The sequence below is a fragment of the Sus scrofa genome, chromosome 15 (genome assembly GCF_000003025.6).
Source record: "Sus scrofa isolate TJ Tabasco breed Duroc chromosome 15, Sscrofa11.1, whole genome shotgun sequence".
In the NCBI taxonomy this organism is placed as follows: domain Eukaryota; kingdom Metazoa; phylum Chordata; class Mammalia; order Artiodactyla; family Suidae; genus Sus; species Sus scrofa.
In genome coordinates this window covers 111,004,693-111,031,204 of record NC_010457.5, presented here as the reverse complement: position 1 = coordinate 111,031,204, position 26,512 = coordinate 111,004,693, and the positions used below count along the sequence as shown (strand labels likewise).

General features: G+C 39.4%; 1 protein-coding gene across 3 annotated transcripts in view; it reads left to right on the top strand.

The window, feature by feature from the left end:
* The window catches only part of PLEKHM3 (pleckstrin homology domain containing M3), a 196,806-nt gene that overhangs the window by 154,724 nt on the left and 15,570 nt on the right, over positions 1-26,512 (top strand). For all 3 annotated transcript variants that reach the window (XM_021076249.1, XM_021076247.1, XM_021076248.1), the window contains exon 7: positions 9,235-9,392. In XM_021076249.1, coding sequence (XP_020931908.1) covers positions 9,235-9,392 — 158 coding nt within the window. The remainder of the gene's footprint in view (positions 1-9,234; positions 9,393-26,512) is intronic.

Sequence of the window (26,512 nt, the reverse complement as noted above, 5' to 3'; positions counted from 1 at the left end):
AATCAGGAATTCCTGTCACGGCTCGGTGGAAACGAAACTGACTAGCATCCATGAGGACGCAGGTTCGGGCCCTGGCCTCATTCAGTGGGTTAAGGATCTGGCGTTGCCGTAAGCTGTGGTGTAGGTCGCAGACGAAGATCAGATCGGATGTTGCTGTGGCTGTGGTGTAGGCCAGCTCCAATTCGATCCCCTAGCCTGGAACCTCCATTTGCCTCGGGTGAGGCCATTAAAAATAATAATAGTAATAATAATAATACACTATTCAAAAATCATACTCCACATTCAGAACTCATACAAGATGTGACCATTTGAGAGAATTCTCATTCAAGGAGTAAATATGTTGCACAATAAATATTTATAGAAGCCAAAGACAGATCCAATTCAGGTCAAAACTGTAGGAATAAACCTGGGCCCATCTAGACTGTTCATCTTGTTTCTATGCTGCGACTCTGTCCGTTAGAAATCCTCGTTTCTATGGTGGCTCAGTGGGCATCCAGTGACCTCAGGACTCTCAGGCTGAACCAAACCCTGAGGCTGCACTCTGACCCTAGATACCCACAGAAAGGCCCCTTCCAAGAGTAGAGAAGGGTGCTTAAGCGAGGTGGGAGGGTGGCTGACACGACCCAGCTGCGTGAGTTTAGCTCACATCACAAACTCTCTGGGCCTTAGTTTTCTCATATATTAAGGAAGGAAGCTGAGTTAAAGAAGCCACTTAAGGCCTTTCTTTTTTTTACTATTCAGTGAGTAATAATGACATAACCAGGGCCAAAAGGAATAGTAGAGAACTAAATCAGATTTATTTTAGACATTTAGCTAACTAACTCAATAGAGAAGTAAGATTCTGCTGATCATACCAGGAAAATTTTCTGAAACTCTCTCAATTTAAAATATTTCAATCTATTTTCCCCATAAATAATGTATATGTACTTAGATGAGACCATATGGCCTGCTTCGAGGCTCAGAATATGGGGACCACATACTTCTTCTTAGTCTTTGCAAATGATTCTACTAAAGTTCTCAGGGGTTGTGGCTTCACAAGGCCACACCCTTTGAGGTACTTTTCTTAGAGTAGGCTTTATCCCATATATTTTGATGAGTAAGAAATTAGTTTCCAGCAGGAAGCAAAATATAATTTGATAGGAATGGTGATGACCACTCACAAATCTACTTCAACCCAGATTAAATTATCACATAGTTTCCAAAATCTAAGTAGAAATTGTCGCCTTTGGAGCAGATCAGATAGGAACTAATTGGTGGCATCATAACCCACCCTCAGTGAAGTATTTGATTGGCCAAAATCTTAGTCTGTGTCAGAACAGTCCCATAATGGATAAAGAAGGGGTGGAGCAGCTAATGAAAGAAGACACAGTTTTCTGTTTATATACAAACATCTCAGCACTGAGCCATGATAAGGAGCTCAAAGGTTAATTGTGGGAACATGGGGTTTTAATAAACTTTTTGAACTAGGAAAATCCCCTATGCTTGTTTTATTAATCCCCTCTGCTTTTTATTTTCCTTTTTAAGAAAAAATAATACAGTAGTATGCTTTTTATTTTCTATTTTGAAGGATTTTTATAAAAGGAGTAAAATTTAGTTAACTTGACTTGCCGTGGTGATCATTTTGCACAATATATACAAATATCGAAGCATTACATTGTTTACCTGAAACTAGCATAATGTTATATGACATCCAAAAAAAAGAAAAAAGAAAAAGAAATAACATTTTAGAATTGAATGAGAATTCAGAATATTCTCACTGTGTGTTAGGCTTTCAAACTTGAGCAGACTCCTCCGCAGGCTGGTTTTCCTACCTCTCCAGGAGCTCACCTGACCCACACGTCACTGTCCCGTTTGCTAACGCTGAGAAATGGCACTCAGAGAAAAAAGGGTGAGGGCAGCCCTTCACAGTCTCTAGCCACGCCAATGCAAACTAAATTATATTTGAAATCATTTTACAATGCGTGACAATTTTGATTCTTCCATTTCAGCGAGCTAGCTTGTTACTAGTGAGTGGCAGGTGGCTTTGTTTAGCATGAATGGGGTCTTTTGGTTAGACGTTCAGAGGAGGGGCCATTTGTCAAGTGCAGCAGCCCTCTTCATCAAAGTATTCCCAACAGTTGTCCAGAATCTGGATGTTACACAATGGCAGAGGAATGCCTGTATTGAAATGGAAGGTAACTTGACAAATCAGGGGGAAGGAATTAGTCGATGCATAAATTCAGTGAGAAAGAGTGCTTTCTTTCTTGTTCCATTTCCAAGTCACCAGCACTCAGTCTCTCTCCCCTTGTAGATTTTGAATTTTGTGGCGATTCCGAGGGAGTGAAGGTAACAGACATAAAAGAATCATTTGTGCCCTTTTCCCAATCCCACAGATCTCCATTGGCTGCAGACCTTGAACATGACACTGCAATTTCCTGGTGCCACACATGAGTAATAAGCAGCTGTTTCTGAAACTGTGGTTTGGAGAAGGCAGCACTAGGTTATTTTTTAACTTAATTGTAATTTTTGATTGGTCTGCAAGAAAGTAAATCAAATAAAGTCTGTTGTCTTAGTCTGCAAGAAAGCCATAGGCCTCAAATTCCGATGCTGACCAACTTGACCAGAATAGAAGAAGGGGGAAAATGTGTGTATCCCCGAGCTGGAAGTTCGACCAGGCAGCTTTCGTGGGCTGCTGTCACACAAGGAGGGCAAGCATATTTGGTATATTTGTCCGTTAGCTAGATCATGGAAAGTGGTATTTGACAATTCCTTGAGTTTCAGAAGTGCCTGAAATGATAGAGTGAAAAGAATTTGTAGAGTGACTGCAAAAGTAAAAACAGAGAAATCCTGAAGAAGATAGCAGCTTGATACTGCATTTTGTCTTTATTTTGTCTTTATCCTACGTGCAATAAAAGGACACAGGGTTTTAAGTTACAGATGGAAATGTGTGGTCTTTGACTTCCCGGCCAATGTGATACCTCTGAAATAGTCGTATATGCAGCACTCCCAAATGAAATGAATCAGACAAGGACCTTCCTTGGTACAAGAAATTAAGTCTAATGGAAAACAGAAACAAACTGTCTCACCCTGTTTTGGACATCTGCCTTTTCTCAAGGAGATAGGGCAATGTGGTATATGGAGAAGACGTGGAGGGTTGAGGAGACAGATAAGACCTACATGTGTTTTCTGCTAATTACTTTGTTATGATTTTGTTCACGTAGGCAGGCACTTTGGGAAAAATAACTAAACCTGGGGATAAGTAAACCTCATTTTAGAGGTCTGTTTCACCGTCACGTATGCCATCTCCAAAGGACCACCTCGTTAATTGAAACCACCCGCCTTCGAATGCTAAAGATGACCAGCCTTGTGACTTGAGATGGGCTATTAGAAAGTTATATTAACCTGTGACCAAGAAAAGAGTGAAAAGGAAAGGCTCCTCGGGCTTTGGGCTTTGGAGCTGCCATCTTCCTGCTGCTTGTGGAATATGGTCCTAACCTAAAGCCCCCACCAAGACGGCTAAGAAGTAGGAGGGAAAATCACAGGACTCTTGAGGACAGGCGGAGATGATGGGGGGCAGGACACCAGATTTCTTTTAAAGCAATCATCCCAAGTAAAGATATATCTGATTGGAGTTCCCGTCGTGGCTCAGTGGTTAACAAATCCAACTAAGGACCATGAGGTTTCGGGTTCGATCCCTGGCCTTGCTCAGTGGGTTGAAGATCCAGTGTTGCTGTGAGCTGTGGTGTAGGCTGCAGACGCAGCTGGGATCCCCCGTTGCTGTGGCTGTGGTGTAGGCCAGCAGCTGTAGCTCCAATTCAACCCCTAGCCTGGGAACCTCCATATGCCATAGGTGTGGCCCTAGAAAAGGCAAAAAGACCAAAAAAAAAAAAAAAAAAAAAAAAAAGATAGATCTGATTTTTTAAAAAGAACCCTAGGAGATGTTACACCTGAAGCCTGCATCTCTTAGTGATGAAACCTCTGGACCAGAAGGCAGAATAGATTCCCAGAGAGTAGTTATATTCAAAGATAAGATTTAAACCTCCTAGATATACCTTTACCCCCTGGAAATGCATAAGTACAAAGTTTTTCTTTCTATAATATTAAAGACCTTTTCGTAAATTCTCAAATAAACTTGTAAAATATTGCCTCACTTTTCTGGAGAAAAACTCACAGCAGCTTCAGCCCTTTGGAACATGACCATGAACCTCAACTGACAAATAGGAAGAAGAGTTACTCAACTGTAAAGAAGCCAAAACAATCTGAATAGCCAAGCTGCCACCAAGTCCATGTATTCCACATGCTCCTCCCTAAATCACACAGCAGAATGATTGAAAATGTTGTGACACAAAGGTAGCACTAAGATAGGACTACTTCAGCCAAGAAAAAGGACTGGAAATCATCCCCAGTCAATCAGCAACAGCTTGGGTGCCTGGCAGAGGTGGAATATATTTAATATTGGTGTGAGACTCAGTTCTGGTCTTTAAGCAGTTTACCTTCTCTTAGGTTGCTTCATATAAAATTAACATTTTTATGGGTAAAATCACCATTCTAATTTTATAGTTAAAAATCACCATTTTATAGGTAGTAACTATTTGTATATGTTCAAGCTACAGTTGGGGAAGCAAAACAATCATGTGTTAAACAACAGCAAAGAAAATACAAAACAACATCAATTTCTATATGATGTGATGTGAAAATAAATTACGTGAAGCACAAGAGGTCCGTGACAGGTGAAGTAACCAAAGATGGTTCTCCAGAGCAAGCCAGAATAGATTTGAGCCACGAAGCCTGGGTGAAATTTAAATAATTTTAATAATATTTAAGTAAGTATTAAGAAAGGAAGTGAAACACCAGATAGAGGAAATAACATAGGTGAAGGCATAGGAGAAAGATAAGCATATTCTACAAAGGGAAAAGCTTTCTCACAGTAAAATATACATATTAAGAAATGGAAAGTGAATTTGGATAGATAGCTTATGGAGACAACTTGTACACCAGGCAGAATGTAAGCTCCAGTTTTGTCTAGTTCATGCTTGTATAACTGAGAAGAGTGACTCAATGCAATTTTCTGAAGTGAACAATGAAGAGGTTTTATTAATGATAAAATAAGAATTCAACGGCAGGTTTGAGGGAAGAGATGACACACGATGAAGGTCATGTCTAAACCTGACTAGTATATATGCTGGACAGATCAAAGGAAAAAGACTATCATCCAGAAATAAAACCAGAAGATTATTTAATTAATCTAGAGAGGGGCGATAAAAACCAGGAGTAGGATGGCAAAAAGACTTATACTACATTAGAGACATTTAAAAGAGAATCAACATGAACCTTGAAACAGTAAATGAAAAAAAGCCAGTCATAAAGAACCACAAATTATATGGTTCCATTTACATAAAATATCCAGAAGAGGTAAATCTATAGAGACAGGTGGTAGATTATTGGTTTTCTAGGGCTTGGGGGATGGGTTAGGGAGAAAAAAGACGAGTGATGGCTAATGTATGGGAATTTGGGGGAGAGTTGAGGAAATGTTCTGAAATTGATTGTGATAACGGCTCACAACTCTTTGAAGGAACTAAAACCTATTCGAGTATAGGCTTTAAATAGATTAATTGCATGGTACGTGGATTATATCTCAATAAAGCTGTTACTTAAAAAGAGAAAGGGAATCAGTAAAATGTGGTACATAACAAGATAAGAGTGTTTGATGGGAAAAAAAATGAGCCACTCACTGTAGACTCTATATAGTTTGAGTCTCATTAAAATAACAAGACCATAATTATTTATTATTGTTTTATGAGTACTGCATGATGCAATAAGACATGACCCATGAACAAGAGGTAGAACATTAAAAAGGAAGGGATCAGGTTATTATTTTCAGGAAACCCAAAAGAATCACCTAAAAATGGTAGGTATTTATGAAAATTCAGTAATATTGTTATATAAAGATGTACACAAATGTCAGTATATTCTGATACACCACCAGTAGCTAATAATAAAAAAATACTTATTTTTTCAAATAAATACTTATTTAAATATAAATTGCTGGCAGCATAAATTTGGAGAAATATTTCAAAAGCCTTCATGATTTCCACATCCTTAACCCCTCATCCCAAGAAAATCTTCTAGATTAAGAAAAAGCTTTTCCAACATTAAAAAGTCCACAAATACCAAATGCTGGAGAGGGTGTGGAGAAGAGGGAACCCTCCTACACTATTGGTGGGAATGTAAATTGGTACAACCACTATGAAAAACAGTATGGAGGTACCTCAGAAAACCATATGACCCAGCAGTCCTACTCCTAGACATATATATGGACAAAACTTTCATGGAAAAAGATGCATGCACCCCTGTTCATTGAAGCACTATTTACAATAGCCAAGACATGGAAACAACCTATGTCCATCGACAGATGAATGGATTAAGAAGATGTGGTACATATACACAATGGAATACTACTCAGCCATAAAGAAGAACAAAATAATGCCATTTGCAGCAACATGGATGAAACTAGAGACTCTCATACTAAGTGATGTAAGTCAGAAAGAGAAAGACAAATACCATATGATACCACCTATCTAGAATCTATTATATGGCACAAGTAAACCTATCTCCAGAAGAGAAACAAACTCATGGACATGGAGAACAGATTTGTGGTTGCCAAGGGGGAGGGGGAGGGACTGGGATGGACTGGGAGTTTGGGGTTAGTTTGGGATGCAAACTATTGCCTTTGGAGTGGATAAACAATGATATCCTGCTATATAGTACAAGAACTGTATCTAGTCACTTGTGATGGAACATGATGGAGAGTAATGTGAGAAAAAGAATAAAATATATGTATATATATATATGACTGAGTCACTTTGCTGTACAGCAGTAATTGACAGCACATTGTAAATCAACTATAATTAAAAAATTAAAATCTTTGAAAAAAAGAAAAAGCTTTATGTACGACATGCCCCAGTCTTCTCATTTAGATCCCAGATGATAACTCTCATGTCTTCCTTAAGGTGTTCTTCAAACAACCTGTATTCACTTGATTTCCAGACTCTTCTATATCCTGATGTTTTCCCCTAAATGGACTATAATTTGCTAATGCGTCTCTATAAATGTCATTAACTTTGGTGGTTTAGAAAAGAGTAAAATAAGTAAAATCAAACTCAGCTGACGTATTGTTACCACGATTTATAAATAACCCCGAGACACACTGTAAAGTGTTTACTGATAGTTGGGTATATGGTTTGGTAGTGGTTGTTTCTTAGATAGTATGTACCATGTTTTGGTATTAGGGGTACAGTTTACTGGGGTTACAGAAGTTAATGGTCCTTGAGAAAACATAAATAAAGTCTTATCTATGGCTTCCTAAGGGTAATGGGGAGGAGAGTAAATTTTAAAATGGTGGAAAATGTACTTACTTGAATCAGAAACCAGCCATCCTAATTTCTACTCCCTTTATTAAGGAGAAAAAAAAACACCACTCATAAAGTAGTAAACCTGATTTTTCTGTTCAATTTCTGCATCAATGCAAAAATAACATACACTAAATAATTTATTTGTTTGTTGTTTTTTTATGATTTTTTGGCCCTGCCCACGGCAGGTAGAAGTTGCCAGGCCAGGGATCGAACCTGCACCATAGCAGCAACCCAAGTCACTGCAGTGGCAACACCAGATCCTTAACCTACTGTGCCACAAGGGAACTCCTATACATTATTTTTTTTTTTTTTTTTTTATGGTCATACCTGTGGCATATGGAAGTTTCCAGGCCAGGGCTCAAATCTGAGCCATAGCTGTGACCTGTGTCACACTGTGGCAATGGTGGATCCTTTAACCCAGAGCACCGGCTGGGGATCAGACCTGTGTCTCTGCAGCAACCTGAGCCACTGGAGTTGGATTCTTAACCCACTGTGCCACAGCAGGAACTCCATACATTATTTTTTTAAATATCAACATCAACCATAAACAAAGTGAAAGGCTTGCTTTTCCAACTTGTTCCCTTCCCTAGAGTTAATCAGTGTTATATTCATTTTTAAAACATCATGAAATTATTCTGTAATGTTCAGAAACCACTTTAGTTTTTATCTCCAGTATTACGTATGCCTTCACTTCTTGCAAAACACTTCATTATATTACTCGTAGGCTTTTTATTTTATTAGTTACTACTCTTGGCCTTGTAGTTTCTCTTTACGTATAACTTACTGCCTCAGGTGTGATCTTCCTGTAAAATTATCCTTTTAACTATGATTTGCTTGAAAGTGTCCATTTATTTCCAGCTATGTCCGAATTAAACCTAATCTTTATTTTTTTATATCCAAATTAGCATGTATATGTGCATGTGCCTCAATGAGAGGGAAACGAAGGCAGATTTCATCTCGTTAGTATAGGAACTGCTGAAGTCTTTGAAGCCTGTGCACCATTAGTTGAGTGAGGAGGGCGAGGAAGGACCATTGGCTCCAAACTTGTGGATGTTTGCAGGCCAGCAGGTGAGGGGACTGTGGAAGGCTGGCCGATGCAAGACACAGGGGCTGATGGGGACAAGTGTCCATTGAAGAGCGTGTGCCTCAGCTGGAGCAAGCAGCCTCTGCTCACAGCCAGGATAATCATCCCACTGGAATTCAGGCCTAGTTTTGCCAGATGTAATGATTTTCAAAAGAAGCCAGAACTCTGGATTTTTGTGTGAAACCCCCAATTATTAAATTGGCTCATTTTTTTTAAACACTGAGAAATTTCTAAAAAAAACTTCAGGCTAAATAGGGCCCTCAGACTGCCATCAGTGGCAAAGAAACCTATTTTTCCACATTTGTTACATGTTCTTGGGGAGATGGTCAAAAACTATTCTGTGAACTCATCAGAAAACTGATATTACTGAATGTACAACATGAAATTCTACGTTAGTATTTACCCTGTATGTTTTCACTCCATTTGGGGAATCCACCACACACCTCTTAGACCACACCATAACTGTCAAGTTGGTCTGTGAAAAATGGGTCCCCATTTGTTGGTCCTCAGTCCTGTACAACACACTACCAAAAAAAAAGGAGGAATACAAAAGTTTCACCATCTTTCTTTTCCATCCTGCAGTGGTTTAAATCAGAGAGTTCTTTTGGAGCAAAAATACTGTCTTTTCTTTCTCAGAGTGCTGAGAAATTATAATTAGAGGTTTTCCTCTAGTGTAAAGAAAAGGAATTCCAGTCCTCCTGCATCTGCAAGACTTCTCAATAAATTTGCTTCTTCCCTGTTCCATTTCTCTTTCTGCAGGTGATAGAGGGAAAGCTGGCTCCATTCTTGGGCAAGATCATTAAATTTGCCACCTCACACGTGTACAGCTGCAGTCTTTGTAGCCAGAAGGGGTTCATCTGTGAAATCTGTAACAATGGAGAGATCCTCTACCCTTTTGAGGATATTTCAACAAGCAGGTACAGAATCCCTTGTTACATAAAGGTATACCTGAGTATGTCACATGCAATGTTTGGGGGCCAGATCAGGCCAACTTTTTGTCATGTCCTATATCTCTGTCTCTTCATGTATGTCAGATTTCTCTTATTCCTGAAGAACATTTTTCACCCTTTGGTTTCCTATATTTATTTCCAGCTTGCCTCACTACCTTTATTCAGACCGAGATAACAAAGTTGCAAAGAAACATAGCCTAGCTCTGCCTTATTAAGTAACAAAGAATGTTTCAGGTTCATTTCTAGAATGAAGATGGGGAAAGAAGAACCCTCACCAACCATTCCAGGGCCAAGAGATAGGCAGTGGGAAATCACAGTCTCAGAGGAAGGCCAGCACTGGATTGATCACTAGGAAGATTACTAGAGGACACTGGTGAACAGCTGTCTAGCTCACCACATGCTTTTCTCTGTGGATGCACTGCAGTGTAGTGATGAAAGTGTTAGGATCCAAAGGAGAGAAAAGTGGGAGTTCATGTGGGATTATTTTTCTAACCAAAGTAATATTTGGGTTTCATCACCTCCATTGATTGATGGATGATTTTTCTTCCCCCAATTTGAGAGCAGAGTTTTTACTGTTGGTTTTCTTGAGTCACAAAATGATACATATCACTTTTCCTTTCATCCCCAAAGCTAATAGAAATATATATTGTTTGTGTGTATGTACTTCTTTGGGCATGAATGTCATGGCTCATTTCCCACCCTGCAGGGCTCACTTACTCTGTGGTTCAGAATAGAAGGTAAGGCATGTAGCCAGGAAGGGTTGAAGCATGCATGGCAGAGCTAAGATATTAAGAGTTGACTCAGCCCTTCTGGCCTCTTCTTAAACCCAAAGACTGTTTGTAAACATCCAGGAACCTGAGCTGGCCACAAACACAGGGCAGGCACATAAACACAAGAGACACCCACTACCACCACATCCACACACTCCAGCCTCTAGTTTCCTGAGTACAGATATTCAGTTTATAGCCTAAAGATTATATACTTCTTAAAAATATACACCACATGAAAACTTGTATACAAATGTTCATAGCAGCAGTATTTATAAGAGCCAAAAAGTGGAAACAATATAAATGCCTATCAGCTGATGACTGAATAAACAAAATGGGATATATCCACATAGTGGAATATTATTCAGCCTAAAAAGAGTGAAGCATATGCTACAAGGTGAATAAGCCTTGAAAACATTATGCTGAGAGAAAGAATTCAGACACAAAAGGCCACATGTGTTTTCTTTACATGAAATGTTCCGAAAAAGGCAAATTCATAGAGACAGAAAGTAAACTACTGGTTGCCTAGAGCTTGGAGGAAGGAGAAAAAGGAGTAACTATTAATGGGGATGGGTTTCTTTCAAGAGTGATGAAAATATTCTAGAATTAGATAGTGGTATTGGTTACAGTCTTGCGAATACATTAAAAAGCAGTGAATTTTATTCTGTAGTAGGAGAAAATATCTGGGAAATTTCAAAATATTTGGAAATTAAACAATATGTCCAAAAACTCATGGGTCCAAGAAGAAATCCATCACAAGAGAAACTTTAAAATATTTTTAAATGAATAAAAGTGAAATGCAAAATATCGAAATGTGTGGAATGCAGCTAAAGTAGTACTTTGATGAAATGTATAGCTATAAACACCTATATTACAAAAAAGAAAGGTCTGAAATTAATAACTTAAAATTCCACCTTAAGAAACGAAATAGTGAAGAGTGAAATAAATTCAAAGCAAGCAAGAGGAAGGAAAGACTAAATATTAAAGCAGATAGCCATAAAATAAAAATCAGAAAAACAGTATATCAGGGAAACCACAAACTGGTTTTTTGAAAAAAATCAACAAACTCAATAACCCTTTAGGTAGGCTGACCAAGATTAAGAGAGAGGACACAGATTGCCAAAATTAGAAATGAAAACGGGTACAACAGTTAAAAGAATTTTAAAGAGGTAGTATACACAACTTCAGGCCAACAAGTTAGACAACTTAGATAAAATGGATAAATTTCTAGAAAGACGAATTACCAAAGCTGACTCAAGAAGAAATAGAAATATGAATAAACCTACATCGAGAAATTGAAATAGTAATTTTTAAATCTTCCCATAAAGGAGTCAGATGGCTTCACTGATACATTTTATTGAATATTTAAAGAAATAACACCAACCCTTGACACAGTGATAAAGAGGAGCATTACATAATGATAATGGGTTCAGTTTCCCCTTTATCATGTATGAATATGTATGAACAGGGATTCAAAATACATGAGGCAAAAACCGATAAAACGCATGGAGAAAAAGATAAATCCACTATTATTTCTAGATATATCCACTATTGTAGTTAGAGACTTCAACATCCCACTGTCAGTAACTGATAGATCCAGTAGGCGGAAAATCAGTGAGCATGTAGTTAAACTGGAAAGCGCTATTAACCAACTGAATCTAATTGACATCCGTGTCACGTCTTGTGTTCATCCAAGCGGGCACCTGGAATATTTACTGAGAGAGACCACGTTCTGGGCCATAAAACACATCTGGACAAATTTTAAAGAATACAAATTATGCAACGTATGTTCTCAGACCATAACGAAATTAAGCTAGTAATCAGTAATGGAAAGATACCTGGAAAATCCCCAAATATCTGAAGATTAACAATATACTTCTAAATAACAGATGAGTTTGTAACTTAGGTTCACACCAAAAAACCTGCACATGGGGATTTAGAACAGCTTTATTCCTAATGGCTCAAACCTGGAAGCAACTAGGTTGTCTTTTAATAGGTAGATGGATAAACTGTGGTATATCCTTACAGTGCAGCATTTTTCAGGAATAAAAGAAATGAGCTGTTATGCCAGAAAAGGACGTGGCGGAAACCTAAATGCATATAATTGAGTGAAAGAAACCTATCTGAAAAGGCTACTCACTATGATTCCAACTGTATGACATTCTGAAAAAGGCCAAACAGTACAGACAGTAAGAAAATCAGTGATTACCTGGGACTTGAGAGGGGGTGGGGAGGGATGAATAGGTGAAGCACAGGAGGTTTTTAGGGCAGTGAGATGATTCTATATGATCCTCTAATGGTGCATACAGGACGTTATACATATGTCAGAACTCAAAGAACTGTACCACACAGAATGCACCTTTATTTAAACTGCAGACTTTTGTAAATAACATATCAGTATTGGTTCATTAATTATAGCAAAGGTACTATACTAATGCAAGCAAGATGTTGCTAATAGGGAAAACGGGGGGAGAGGGAGTAATAATGTGGGAACTCCGGACTATCTCAATTTTTCTGTAAGCCTGAAACTGTCCTGAACAATTCAAAATCTGTTGAAATAAAACAGTTCATTCAACTGAACATTTGACTCAAAAATCTAAGCTGAAAAGTTTTAATAAACCTTGTCAGAACAATTTTAGGTTTATAGAAAAATCACAATTTAGGTTTATAGAAAAATCTGATAGTACAGAAAGTTTCTTTCTACCCCACACCCAGCGTATCCTATTAACATCTTACATCAGTATGGTACATTTATTACAATTCATGAGCCAATAATGACACACAGAGGTAGTGTCATTTTCATCATATCATGTCGTGGGTACATACTATATAAACCTGACTTCTGTATTGTTTGCATAAGAGATTTGTCTCTTCTTTCCCATTTATTTTTTTAATTACTTATTCATATATATATGAACTCATGCATATTTATTTTATACTTTGGGGTATAATCCAATACTACTTTATTGTGTTACTCAAACCCTTCCAGTTTTGGTCATTTAACTCAGTTGGCTCCTGTGTCTCTTTGACATATCCCAATGATTATGAGGTTTTTAGCTTTGAGCATTTCCTTACTTTTTGGCACTGCCAGATGCTCAGGATTTTCTTATATATTTCCTTCCCTAATCCTAGAAGCAGCCATTTCTCTAAGGAGCCTTGGTTCCTTGGTTTTATGTTAGAAACCAAGATCAGGGCGTTTGATTGCACACACATTTTTAAAGCCCTCAGTCCCAGGACTTGTCCCTTGCAGGGGCAGAGCTGCTCCCCTTTGACTGCACATCAGCAGCTCCTCTGAGATATGGTTTCTTTAACCCTCCAGAATCCGCATCTTGATTCTAAGTCACAGTCAGAAGAAAGAATACCTCCTCTAAGATAGCTGTGGTCATAGTCAGAGGTGCGGAATTCTCACAACCGCAAGGACCACACGAGTGCACCTGTGGGTTCATGGGACCTTTACCCAGGACGAGGGAGTACACAGCTAGTTAGAATCCTCTGTTTCTCGCTGGGTCAGACAGAATCTCCAAGCTTGCACAGATGTCTGAGCCCGAAGGAGCCCTGACCTGCCTTCCTAGAATTCCAAGTGGATAATACTTTTCAGGAACCCGCTGCTCTTTCTCTTGGTGTTCGGTTTCCAGTTAAACACTGGGAGTGGCTTATGCACATCAATAGAAAAGGACAAAAGGGAACACTAATAAAAGATTTACTGAAGAAGAATTTTAAATCAGAAATAGAGGGACAGATTTGAAGCCTGTCTATAAAGATGTGCCAAATAAATAAATGTGGTAAATAAAAATAAATTTGAATAGTGGGATAAATTTTCAAATCTATGTATAACTGAAATTTTTATGGATGAAGTGGTATTACCTGGGATTTGCTTCAAAATAATCTGATGCTGAGAAAGAGGGGATAAATATTGATGAACAGGATAGATAATTCCTGAAGCTAGGTGATAGGTACACAGGGGTTTATTTTACTGTCCTCTCTACTTTTGAATGTGTTTGAAAATTTCCATAATAAAACATGTTTTAAAAATCTTAGAGTTCCTATTGTAGCTCAGTGGTCTAAGAACCCCGGCAGTATCCATGAGGACGCGGGTTTGATCCCTGGCCTCCCTTGGTGGGTTAAGGATCTGGTGTTGCTGTGAGCTGTGGTGTAGGTCATAGATGTGTGGCTCTGACCCCCCATTGCTGTGGCTGTGGTGTAGGCCAGCAGCCGTAGCTCCAATTCGCCCCCTGCTCTGGGAACTTCCCTATGACTCAGGTGCAGCCCTCAAGGACAAATAAAATTATAAAAACAAAATAAAAACCTATGTGTAGGAGTTCCGTTGTAGCACAGCAGGTTAAGGATCCAGTATTGTCAATGCGAGGGCTTGGGTTGCTGCTGTGGCTTGGGTTCAGTCCTTGGCCCAGGAACTTCTACATGCCATGGGCTTGCCCCCCCCCCAAAAAAAAGTGTAAAAATGCTTGAAATGAAGTATTTAATAGCAAATTCAGTAACACATACATACATATCCTTGACCATCTTGCTAAATTCATCACCTGTGTCCTAAGAACAATATTTTAATATCCTTTCAGTTCCAAGTATTATGTGAATAGCATAATTACAATTCCATAAAGAACATTCCACAAGCATTAGAACTTTTCATTCTTTCAATAAATGATTCACTGAATGTATTATGTTTGTGCAGTGGGCGAGGTTCTAGAGACACACCGTGAACCCGGCAGGCTCCTTGCTCTCGAATAGTTGACAATCTTTAGTAAGAGACAGACAAGCCATTAGGCAGTTGTGTTAATGTGTGGGAGGAGTCACGGCAAAGGAGATGGACCTGGGGCTCCAGGAAGTGGGGTGGTGCCTGTCGTAGCTGGAAAGTCAGTCCATGCTTTCTAGGCGTATGCGAGAGCTCTGTGTTGAGCTTAAAGCACTGATTTAGGCTCTTCAGTATTAGCATCTACTTGGTTTTAACATGCGCATTTGATTATGACCATATAATTAACATTGGTTAACTCTTCAGACTTTTCTTTCCGTATTAAATGAATTGCTATGCAGGAGGAAACCTCACAGGTGCGTAGTCCTAGTGCAGTTTTTAGAACACCGTTTCCGGCAGAGGCAGAAAATGTTCTGGGATTGTGGGGAGACAGCACTGATATTTACTAGTACTATAGCCAATGATTTACCTATCGCATCATTTAATTCTTAAGCTAGTCCTCTGAAGGGGTATTGTTTCCTCCATTTTAATAATGAGGAAACCTAGGTTCAGAGGAAGCAATTAACTGGGCCCAAGAGATAAAGTCAAAACTTGAACCCAGAGATATCTGACTCTAAAATCCAAGCTTTTTTCATTATACGGCACTGTTTTTTGTTTGTTTGTTTGTTTGTTTGTTTTTCCTGTACCTATAGTCTTCAAACTTTTTGTAGCACACCCTCTAAAAGAAATTTGACAATTTTATGTACTTCTGTTATTAGAGAAGCAGCTCCCCCCACCCCCCCACCCGCAACGGTTGTTTTGAATTTTCCCTTCTTTGCCAGCCTGGACGTTTCTATTCTTGAAGCAGAGCCAGAGTTAGATTGGGGTGGGGGGAAGCCCTGCCTTTCTTTCATGGAGTGGCTGAAGGGCTGTTGTGAGGGGGAAGCAGAAGGACAGCTCGCAGGGCTCCCATCTCTGTGCAGCCCCCCAGCTGGTGAGGGGTACCTGTGGAGCTGAGAATCCTCCTTCATCAGGCTTAGGAAGGAAAACCCCAGGTTAAATACACACCTCTTTCCTTTAAATAGGAAAACACGGAAATCCAAATTGCAGGATTTTAAATACAATAGAAAGATCCAGAATCACAAAACTGCTCTACTTCTAGGCCTAATCCAACATCCCCCCCCCCGCAGAGAACGAAAGAGAAAGCACAGCTCTAGGAGAGAGGAACCTTCTGTTAAAACAATGGTCCGGTTCCACATCCCAAGGAAATGGGAATGACAAAAGATACCCTCCTTGATTGACAAAAAGAAATAAGGGCTCTAACCTTCCAGATCAGAAGATTAGACTGATACTGCCCTAAGACTTAAGGGAAAACAGCATAAAAGCAAAAAAAAAAAAAAAAGTCACATAAACCCACAAAATGATCCAGGACTGGATTTTTTTTTTTTAATCCTAAAATTGCCTTCTATCCAACTTTCTTTCTGGCCTCTCTATGTAATCACTGATCTTTGTTATTAAGGACATACTGCTGCTAAGGAGACCATCCTGTTTCTTATATTTCTGTGAAGATTCCAGTTCTGAGTCTTGAAATGTTTCCAGATCACAAGTACATAAATACTTCATCTTAAAAATACTCAGCATGCATTTTAACATGGGACTTGCAAAACATACTAGCTGTCAGACGTCAGTTCCATCTTCCCTGTCTGATCCATTCAGCCTTGTTGATTTTTTCATGTCACATACAAACCACCCCCACAGGCATTCTTCACTGCACTTGAAGATTTTATGTCTCTGCTCCCTTTGGGGGCTGTGTTGAGATGTGGGCGTACTATGAGAAGATTACACATTAACACGAAATTTGGTGTGTTTCAAACAGTAAGCATTCCATAACTATTTACTGTTTGGTTCAACTCTCCCAAGTATATATTATGTGCATTCATTAAGGACATTGATAATGCTTTTTGAATGAACGGATTTGTTAAGAAAATTTTAAATGCACTAATTGAAATAAATCAGAGAAAGACATATATTGTAGGATACCACTTATATGTGGAATCTAATAAAAGCAAACTCATAGATACAGAGAACAGATTAGCAGTCACTGGAGGTGGGGGGGAAGGGGCAAAGTGGGTGAAAGGAATCCAAAGGTACAGACTTCCAGTTATGAGTAAATTCTGAGGATATAGTATACAGCATTTTTGACTAAAGATTACAATATGGTATCTCATATTTAAAAGTTGCTAAAAGAATATATCTTAAAAGTTCTCATCACAAAGAAAAAAAAAACTTTTGTAACTATGTGAGCCGATGGATGATAACTCAACTTCTTGTGGTGATCATTTTGCAACATGTACATATATCAAATCATCCATCATGTTATACACCTGAGACTAATGCAGTGTTTTATGTTAATTATATCTCAATAAATCTGGGGGAAAAATACTTGTGAAGTTAGAGGAGCATAGTAAAAGTCCGAAGAAACACCACAGCTTTATATGTAAAGTTGGAACAAATGACCTACCATTTCAAGTGTTTCTCTGGTGTGAGCATTGCCCTACAGACGCCAACAAGGTACACTTGCCCTACACAGGGCATCTGAGCATGTGTGTGTGAGGGCAGCTGCAGCTCAGTGGTCACGCTTCTAAAAGGGCTACATGTTTTTTTCAAGTGTTGGCGTTTGGAGAAGTGGATTGAGCGCTGCTTGGTAGTTTTCCTTTGTAGGCAGTAGTCGACCCCTCCCTTCGCTCCTCTAAGAAATCATGTTTGCATTCAGGACCTTGAATGTATCAACACCAAGCTCTTACCAGTTGAACTGACATACTCTGACACCACGTCCAATCTGCTCATGTTCACAGAACCTTTCCTACATCTGTCTATCGAGAATGAACACTGGCCTCTTGGAAAAGTCCATGGCAAGTGAGTTTCAAACAGGGTTTACCCTTTTTCACTTTTGTCAGGTTAGCTTACAGAGTAAGAAGGCCTCCCAAAAAACTCAGTCCATGCTTTGTTACTTTCATTCATCTTGGTCAAATTCCAGAAATGTCTAACTTGTATTAAAGAGCATGGAGACTCCTCCCAGCACCTTGACCTCTGGAACTGGTCTTTGTCATTTTGCATCTCGTTGCAGCTCACACCACCCTACCCCTAAAGACTTGAACTTGTTGGGGCATGGACTTTGTTCTTTGTCTTGGCACCTTCTTGCCCTTCTTTAAGCTTCGTGTACACATGAAGCTTCAAAGAGCTAAGTGTAGGAGTTCCCATCGTGGCTCAGCAGAAACGAATCTGACTAGCATCCATGAGGACGCAGGTTTGATCCCTGGCCTCACTCAGTGGTTAAGGATCCGGCATTGCATGAGCTGTGGTGTAGGTGGCAGATGCGGCTCTGATCCGGTGTGGCTGTGGCTGTAGCATAGGCCAGAAGCTATGGCTCCGATTTGAACCCTAGCCTGGGAATGTCCATATGCCATGGGTGCAACCCTAAAAAAAAAGACCAAACCAAACCAAACAAAACCAAATAAATAGCTAAGTGTAGTCCAACCTAAAAAAGGTTTGTTTAAAACAGGAGAAACTGCTTTATGATGAAGTATAGAATTACTTCTTCCCATAGAAAATGCTGAGATGCACAATTCTTAGCACAACTTGAAGAGTCCATGAAGAGCTGCTTTCCATTGTCCTAGTTCCATCTGATTTGTCCATGGAAGGTAAATGCGGAGACAGCTTTGCCTAAAGTTGTCACTTAAATGCCCAGAAAATCATCAAACCCCAGATTCGCCAGCAACCTTATAAAAAGTCTTCCATTTTTCTGGGCAGCCAATTATAGTTTGTCATTTTTCGAAAGAGAGTTTCATGTTTAGGCAGGAATTTTCTGGTAGGAGTTGGGGGAACAGAGCAAAACTCCAGAGGAGGAGGAAAGCGAAGCGCTGCCCAGAAGCTTGTCTTGCCTTGTGGCTTCCTATTTGCTCAGCCTTCATTTTTTTGTGAGTCCTTACACAAACAGACTGAATACCTGGATCATGCCCTCATCTGGACTCAAATACACATACATTACATACCCTCTTTTCACTAATCAGCCTGACACATTCCTCTGTTGGGAAATGGTTCCAAAACAAACACTGTCGGTGCACCTAATTAGCAGGTTTGTGGGCTGTGCTTGGCAATCCAGTTACATCCTGTTCAACAATAGAGAACAACAGCCTTGGCTGGGTCAGACTTTAGGGAGGGAACAGCATCCCCCACCCCTACCCCCACCCCACCCCACCCCTGAGCATATACGCCTTTTTAATATTTCCTTTCTGTGGCTTTTCTTGGGAAGCAGCCACTCAACAAGTATTGTAATGAGGTGTGGGATCCTCCCAGCAGCTAGAGGGAATTTGCACTCCTCTTCACAGGTGCCTTTGCTGAGGAACCAATGGCTTCCACCTGCTTATTGTTCTTCTGTCTCTGGCATTGAAGAGGAGCATACTAAGGAACTTTCGCCATGGTTCTCTAGCACAAGACTTCTGCCTGTGTTCTAGAATCAAAGCCACCAATGATGGAAGGGACTGCAGAGACCATTTGGACAGATCTAGGGTGGAAAAACTGAAGCCCAGAGAGTGCACAGATTTTGCCAGCGGCAGAAGCTGGGTGGTGACTTAGCAAGAAGGAAGCTTGATCTCTCTTAAATGTTTTGTTTAGTTTTTTGGTTTTGTTTTGTTTGCTTTTTAGGTCCGCACCTGTGGCATATGGAGGTTCCCAGGCTAGGGGTCGAATTGGAGCTGCTGGCCTATGCCAGAGCCACAGCAATGCCAGATCCCGGCCACATCTGCGACCTACACCACAGCTCACAGCAATGCCGGCTCCTTAACCCACTGAGCGAGGCCAGGGATCAAACCCGCAACCTCATGGTTCCTAGTTGGATTTGCTTCTGCTGCGCCACGACGAGAACTCCTTAAATGTATCTGCCAGTGGAGGTTCTCCTTGATAAAAACGGGAACACAATGCTAGTTTTTTTGGCTTTTAAACTTTGGTCAAAGAGCAACTTGGTAAATGACTTTTCTCCTTGGCCTAGTGGCTCCTATATTCACACATCAAAATGTTTCAGAATGTCTGTGAACACAGACAAGACTTTTGTGAAATCCTCAGTGCTGACCTGACCTTTTATGTCCTTAAGCTGCTTTAATAAATGCTGTGCATTTCTTTTTTTTTTTTTTTTTTTTTTTGGTCTTTTTGCTATTTCTTGGGCCGCTCCCACGGCATATGGAGGTTCCCAGGCTAGGGGTTGAATCGGAGCTGTAGCCACCAGCCTACGCCAGAGCCACAGCAACGCGGGATCCGAGCCGCATCTGCAACCTACACCACAGCTCACGGCAACGCCGGATCGTTAACCCACTGAGCAAGGGCAGGGACCGAACCCGCAACCTCATGGTTCCTAGTCGGATTCGTTAACCACTGCGCCACGACGGGAACTCCATGCTGTGCATTTCTAAACACAGTCCCTTCTAACTATAAAATTAATTTTTAAAAAATAGTAAAATAAAATTAATTGATGTTCATTATAGAAGAATTTTAAAATACATGAAAGTATAAAGAAAAAAGTTCTTGGGAGTTCCCGTTGTGACTCAATAGTAACAAACCCAGAGTATCCATGAAGATTCAGATTCAATCCCTGTCTTCACACAGTGTGTTAGGGATCTGGAGTTGCCATGAGCTGTGGTATAGGTCACAGACACAGCCTGGATCCCGCCTTGCTGTGACTGTGGTGTAGGCTGGCAGCTACAGCTCCAATTCAACTCCTAGCCTGGGAACCTCCGTATGTCTCAGGTGTGGCGGAGGGAGGAAGGAAGGAAGGTAAGTTAGTTAGAAAAAAACTCTCTCTCTCTCTCTGTATATATATATGTTTTGGGGGGTTTTCTTGTTTGTTTGTTTTTTGCTTTTTAGGGCCACACCTGCAGCATATGCGGCTCTGATTAGACCCCTAGCCAGGAAACCTCCATATGCCGTGGGAAGCAGCCTTAGAAAAGACAAAATGACCAAAAAAAAAAAAACTATACACTTGTACCGATGGGTGCTTTTACAGGAAAAAATTGTAATTGGCTCTAAAATTATTAAGATCCATTTAATAAATAGAGGCAGGCTAATCCACAGACAGATCATTGGACTAGGAATACAGAAGTCTAGGTGTCATTCTTAACTCTGCCACTAAACTGCTCTGCGACCTCTAAGGAGCCATCACCCCTCCTCCCCTGCCATTTTCATATCAACCCTATGACACTGTTTTAAGCTCTTATTGTTCAAATAAGTAAGAGCTTATAAGAGCTTTACTTCAGCTCCTTTGCTTAGCATTTCGTATTCATCTATTTGATAATTTGTCATGATGCTTTCACCGTGAAGTTGACTGATTTTTGATACAATTTACCCAAAGAGATTAAGGTACAAATTCAAATTGTGACTCAGTCCACCATTTTGAAATAATATAAGATCCATAAGGAAATGGCCTTTTTCTATTTTGCCCACTGTTCCATCCTCTACATCTAGAACAGCACATAATAAATGCTCAATAAATAATTCATAAATGAATGGTTTATTTTAGTTTTTTAAATCTCTGCTTCTCAACATATTTCTTTTATTTTAAATAGCTTTTAAAATAATTTCAGGGAAACTGCTTCAATGTAGACATTACCAAGATACCTGATTTTATCAAGTTATACCTAAGATTCTATTACACATCAGGGACAGATGTGGGTTTTTTGGCCCAATGGAGACTTTACTGTGAAAAATTTGAGTTTTGCATTTGGGCATATGAGATAATTCAAATAAAAGTAGAACTATTTCATGTAATTTCATTCTATTAAACATTTTAAATGGAGTAAAGCAGTAAAAAAAAAATTGAATTTTGCTAGGCTACCCAGATAACTTAATTTTCAAAACATCTTTTAGGTCATTGTTGAGTGTGCATGTTTTTCCCTCCCCGTGGGACTGTAAATAAGTAACCTGAATACACAATAGGGAGGAGAAGGCGTATTTACCTTTCCATAAAAAAAGTGTTGACTCTTCAGACTGAGCAATACATTCTGAAATGAACTATTTTATGCTTTAGAATTCCAGAAGTATAATAGTATCTTGGCTTTGTCAGTATATCTTTATGATACTTTGAGACTTTTTAAATCCAATCAATTATAGTACAGACAACTCGTTAAAGTTGCCTTTTGGTTTTTATTTAAGCTGTCATGCACTGTTATGTCTTTATTAAACCCCTTCAGTTTTCTGAATATTAAACCACTCAGTACCACGTCAGGATATATCTGCATATGCCATCTATAATTTACCATTAATGACCTTCTGTTTGGTTCCTGATTCTTCCGAAGTACCTCAAATAGAAATAAAGGCATGGTTCATAGATGTTTACGCTCTATACAAAAGTCGCTAATTGGACTGAATTACATCAGAGCATAAAATTTGGAGAGCTTAGCAATCATTTACCCACCACCCCCATACCTTGCAATACACGCCCCTTTCCCACCCCACCCCACCCCCGATGGAAGCCAACATCCTCATCTAACACCACACCTATAGCTAGTGGGAGATTCCAGTTATGGAACCTCGGTACAGTACCCTCTCTGCCTCACCCTGTTATCAGAGCACTAGCCTAATTTGAGGGACCCATGACGCATCCTAGGAGGGTAAAAGATTACTACATACCCTTAACTATTTTCACTTACTGCTGGTGATGGTTGGGTGGGGGTGAATGTTCTCACCAAAATTAATGGGAAGAATTTTGTAACCTTTCGATGAGAAAACAGGGAAAGATAACATTCTAAAAAGTAATTCATCAGAACTCAATCCAAAAATGGGTGGAAGATCTAAAGACATTTTTTCCAAAGAAGACACATAGATAGCCAAAAGGCACATGAAAAGATGCCCAACACTGCTAATTATCAGAGAAATGCACATCAAAACTAAAATGAGGTATGACCTCACACCAGTCAGAATGGTCACCACCAAAAAGTCTACAAACAATAACTGCTGGAGGGGGTGTGGAGAAAAAGGAATCTCCCTACGCTGCTGGTGGGAATGTGAATTGGTATAGCCACTGTGGAAAACGGTAATGGAGGTTCCTCAGAAAACTAAGAATAGAGCTACCCCATTATCCTGCAATCCCATTCCTGGGCATATATCCAGAGAAAAACGTAATTTGAAAAGATGTATGTACCCCAGTGTTCGTAGCAGCACTCTTTACAATAGCTAAGACTTGGAAGCAACCTAAATGTCCCTCGACAGATGAATGGATAATGAAGATGTGGGAGATATATATATATATCAGTTACAAAAAAGAATGAAATAATGCCATTTGCAGCAACATGGCTGGACCTAGAGATTAACATACTAAGTGAAGTAAGCCAAAGACAAGTATCATGATATCACTTATATGAGGAATCTAAATAAATAGCTAAAATAAAATAAAAACATAATTCATATGAAAAACAGAAGTGAGAGAATTACCTTTTATAAAACCAATAACATAATAGACTGACTTGCATTATGAATCAGTGGCTGGTTTAACGACCGCATCGGAGACAGAAGCCACTAACTTGAACTGATATAATTTAAACCAAAAGATCTACTTTGGCCTTAACAGTGGGGAGGCTGGAGTATATTAAAGCTGTTCTTCAAGAGGGGAGTTAACACTTTTTTTCCTAGAAAGAGAAGAATTCTCTTTTGATGGTGGAGAGAAGGGAAATTTAAATTAAAAGTCTTAGGAAAGCAGCTTACATGAGTGATTGGAAGTAAAAATTTCAAAATTGAGAATGCAGAAACAAGTAAATTGTCCTCAGCAATAAGAAAGACTTTGGGGGGCAGGATGGAATTAGGGTGGAAGAGTGAGGCCTCAGGAACCTGAGTGGGGAGCATAGTTTTCAGACAGTGCCAGAAAGAGACACCAGCCCGGGGATTTAGGGACAGAAGTGACGTGCATGTCAAAGCATCAAGCAATGAAAGGTGACTTTTCCCTTCCTCTGCTTTCCTGAGAGTATTTGTAAGGTCCACTGTTTCAAAAAAGAGAGACCAAAAGTTCCCGTGGTGGCTCAGCAGTAAGGAGCCCAACTAGCATCCATGAGGATGGGGGTCCGATCCCTGGCCTCGCTCGGTGGGTTTATGGATCTGGCATTGTCATGAGCTGAATCGGCTCAGATCCCATGTTGCTGTGGCTGTGATGTAGGCCGGCAGCTATAGCTCTGATTCAGCCCCTAGCCTGGGAACCTCCATATGCCACAGGGGCAGCCCTAAAAAGCAAAAATAAGAATAATAATAATTTTTAAAAAGAGACCTACTTAGGGGAACTTTAATCCTCAGAAAGTACCTAGAAGGAGTACTTTACCCTTCTTCTCCCAGACTAACCCACCTGAACGTTTCTTATCTCATTTTTTCTCACCTGAGCCTCTAGTACTGGCTCAAGTGCTGGGGCAGCCAGTCTTCCTGTTCTGGGAGGAGAACCGAGATTTTAAGTGTGATGTCTTCATTTCTCAATTTTAGGAGGTTTTTCTATAGCACTTGCCCAAGCCACTTCCCAAAGACAAGGAAAGAGAAAAGCCTTAGTTATTAGTTAGGACATTGCTAACCAGGCCTCAGGGAAAGGCTCCCACTGGCTTCCCCAATGAGTGACCACATTGTTCCCTTTGAGAGTTTCCTGTGCTGATAGTACCATCTAGCAGTCTCCACCCTAGTCTGTCTTATGAATACACCCATTGTCAAAAGAAAGAAAATTTTAAGTGATTTCCAGGTGTCTTTTGTATCTATTTATGGCTTGTGTACCTAGCATAACATTCGTAACTCTTTTTATTACTCTGATTATCAGTGCCATCCAGCTTCTACACGTATGCACAGGAGAAGCAAGAGTTCCAAATAATGTGCTCACTGAATGCAAAAACATGCATTGTCATTCACACCTTTTTCCTTTATTCAATGTTACTATATACCAAGCTTTAAACATTTTTGCAGTATTTTTCCAAAATAGTAAATATAGGCTTGTTTTACACACAGTAGGAATAATTTTAATTACTAAAAGTTTATGCATCATTAAACAATTGAACTGTGTTTCCTAATTTTATAAGCATGTTAACAGTGTATTATTTAATTCACCAAAAGTTAATCACTACCTTTGTCACTATATGAATATGGAAAAAAACCTAAGATGTTCAAAAAGTCAGATGTGTAGAGTCAGGATTAGTCCTTGACCACCTGAGATGTTTATACAGCTGCATCTCTCTTTTTTTTGGCTTTTTTAGGGCCGCTCCCGTGGCATATGGAGGTTCCCAGGCATGGGGTCGAATCGGAGCTGTAGCCACCAGTCTATACCAGAGCCACAGCAACACCAGATCTAAGCCATGTCTGCAACCTACACCACAGCTCACGGCAACACCGGATCCTTAACCCACTGAGCAAAGCCAGGGATCGAACCTGAAACCTCATGGTTCCTAGTCAAATTCGTTAACCACTGAGCCACCACGGAAACTCCTGCATCTCTTTTTAAATAAACCTAATAAATAAAACTCTTTATTTTATAAATAAATTATAATTGATTATATGTATTTCAAATTTTTTAATTTAACGTAAAGACAGGCAGTGATAAACTTCACTAATATATTCAGTATAGAATGGTTTAACTTTATAGAGTTATAAACTCTAAAGTTGTTTACTTGAAGGGAGACTTTTTTTACCAGATCAGAAAAATGTATTATAAAACAGTATATTGTTGGTACAGGAAGGTCGATGAAAGGAATAGGATTTCAGAAAGTATAGAAATAAACCTAAGTAATGTGGGAACTTAGCACATGATAAATGTAGCACAGCAAATTAATCAAATAAAAATGGATCATTCCATAAAAGAAGCTAGGAACCAGATAGCCATTTGGAGAAAGAAAAGTAAGGCTGGATTTTACCATACCCCTTACATCAAGATAAATTCCAAATACATCAAATATTTTAATGTAAAAAAGAAAAGCCCATAAAGTACTAGAAGAAAAGGTGGGTGAATATTTTTATCATCTTGAAGTGGGGAAGGTCTCTCTAAGCTTGACATACACCCAGAAGCCATGAAAGCAGATGCTTTGAAATACATTGTTAAAATGTTAAATGCCAGAGTTCCCGTTGTGGCTCAGTGGTTAACGAATCCGACTAGGAACCATGAGGTTGTGGGTTCGATCCCTGGCCTTGCTCAGCGGTTTAACCATCTGGCATTGCCGTGGCTCTGGCGTAGGCTGGTGGCTACAGCTCCGATTAGACCCCTAGCCTGGGAACCTCCATATTGTCGTGGGTATGGCCCTAGAAAAGACAAAAATAAATAAATAAATAAAATTTTTAAAAGAGCAAATAAATAAAGAAATGTTAAATGCCTGAAATTCGATAGATAAAGGCAAATGTAAACAGGAAACTTGGAGAGAGATTTTCCACACAAATGAGAAAGTATTAATTTCCTGAATATAAAAATGTCTGTAAAAGTCGTTAGAAAAGGTGCAAAGGACATGAACCAATATACTGAAAAAAAATATGCAAATGGCCAATAAATACAAGAACAACTCCATAGTGTAATAAAGGAAAGTGAAATAAAATGAGGTTCTTACATATCAGCTATGAGAAAATATTAATAGATATGAAATGTAAAG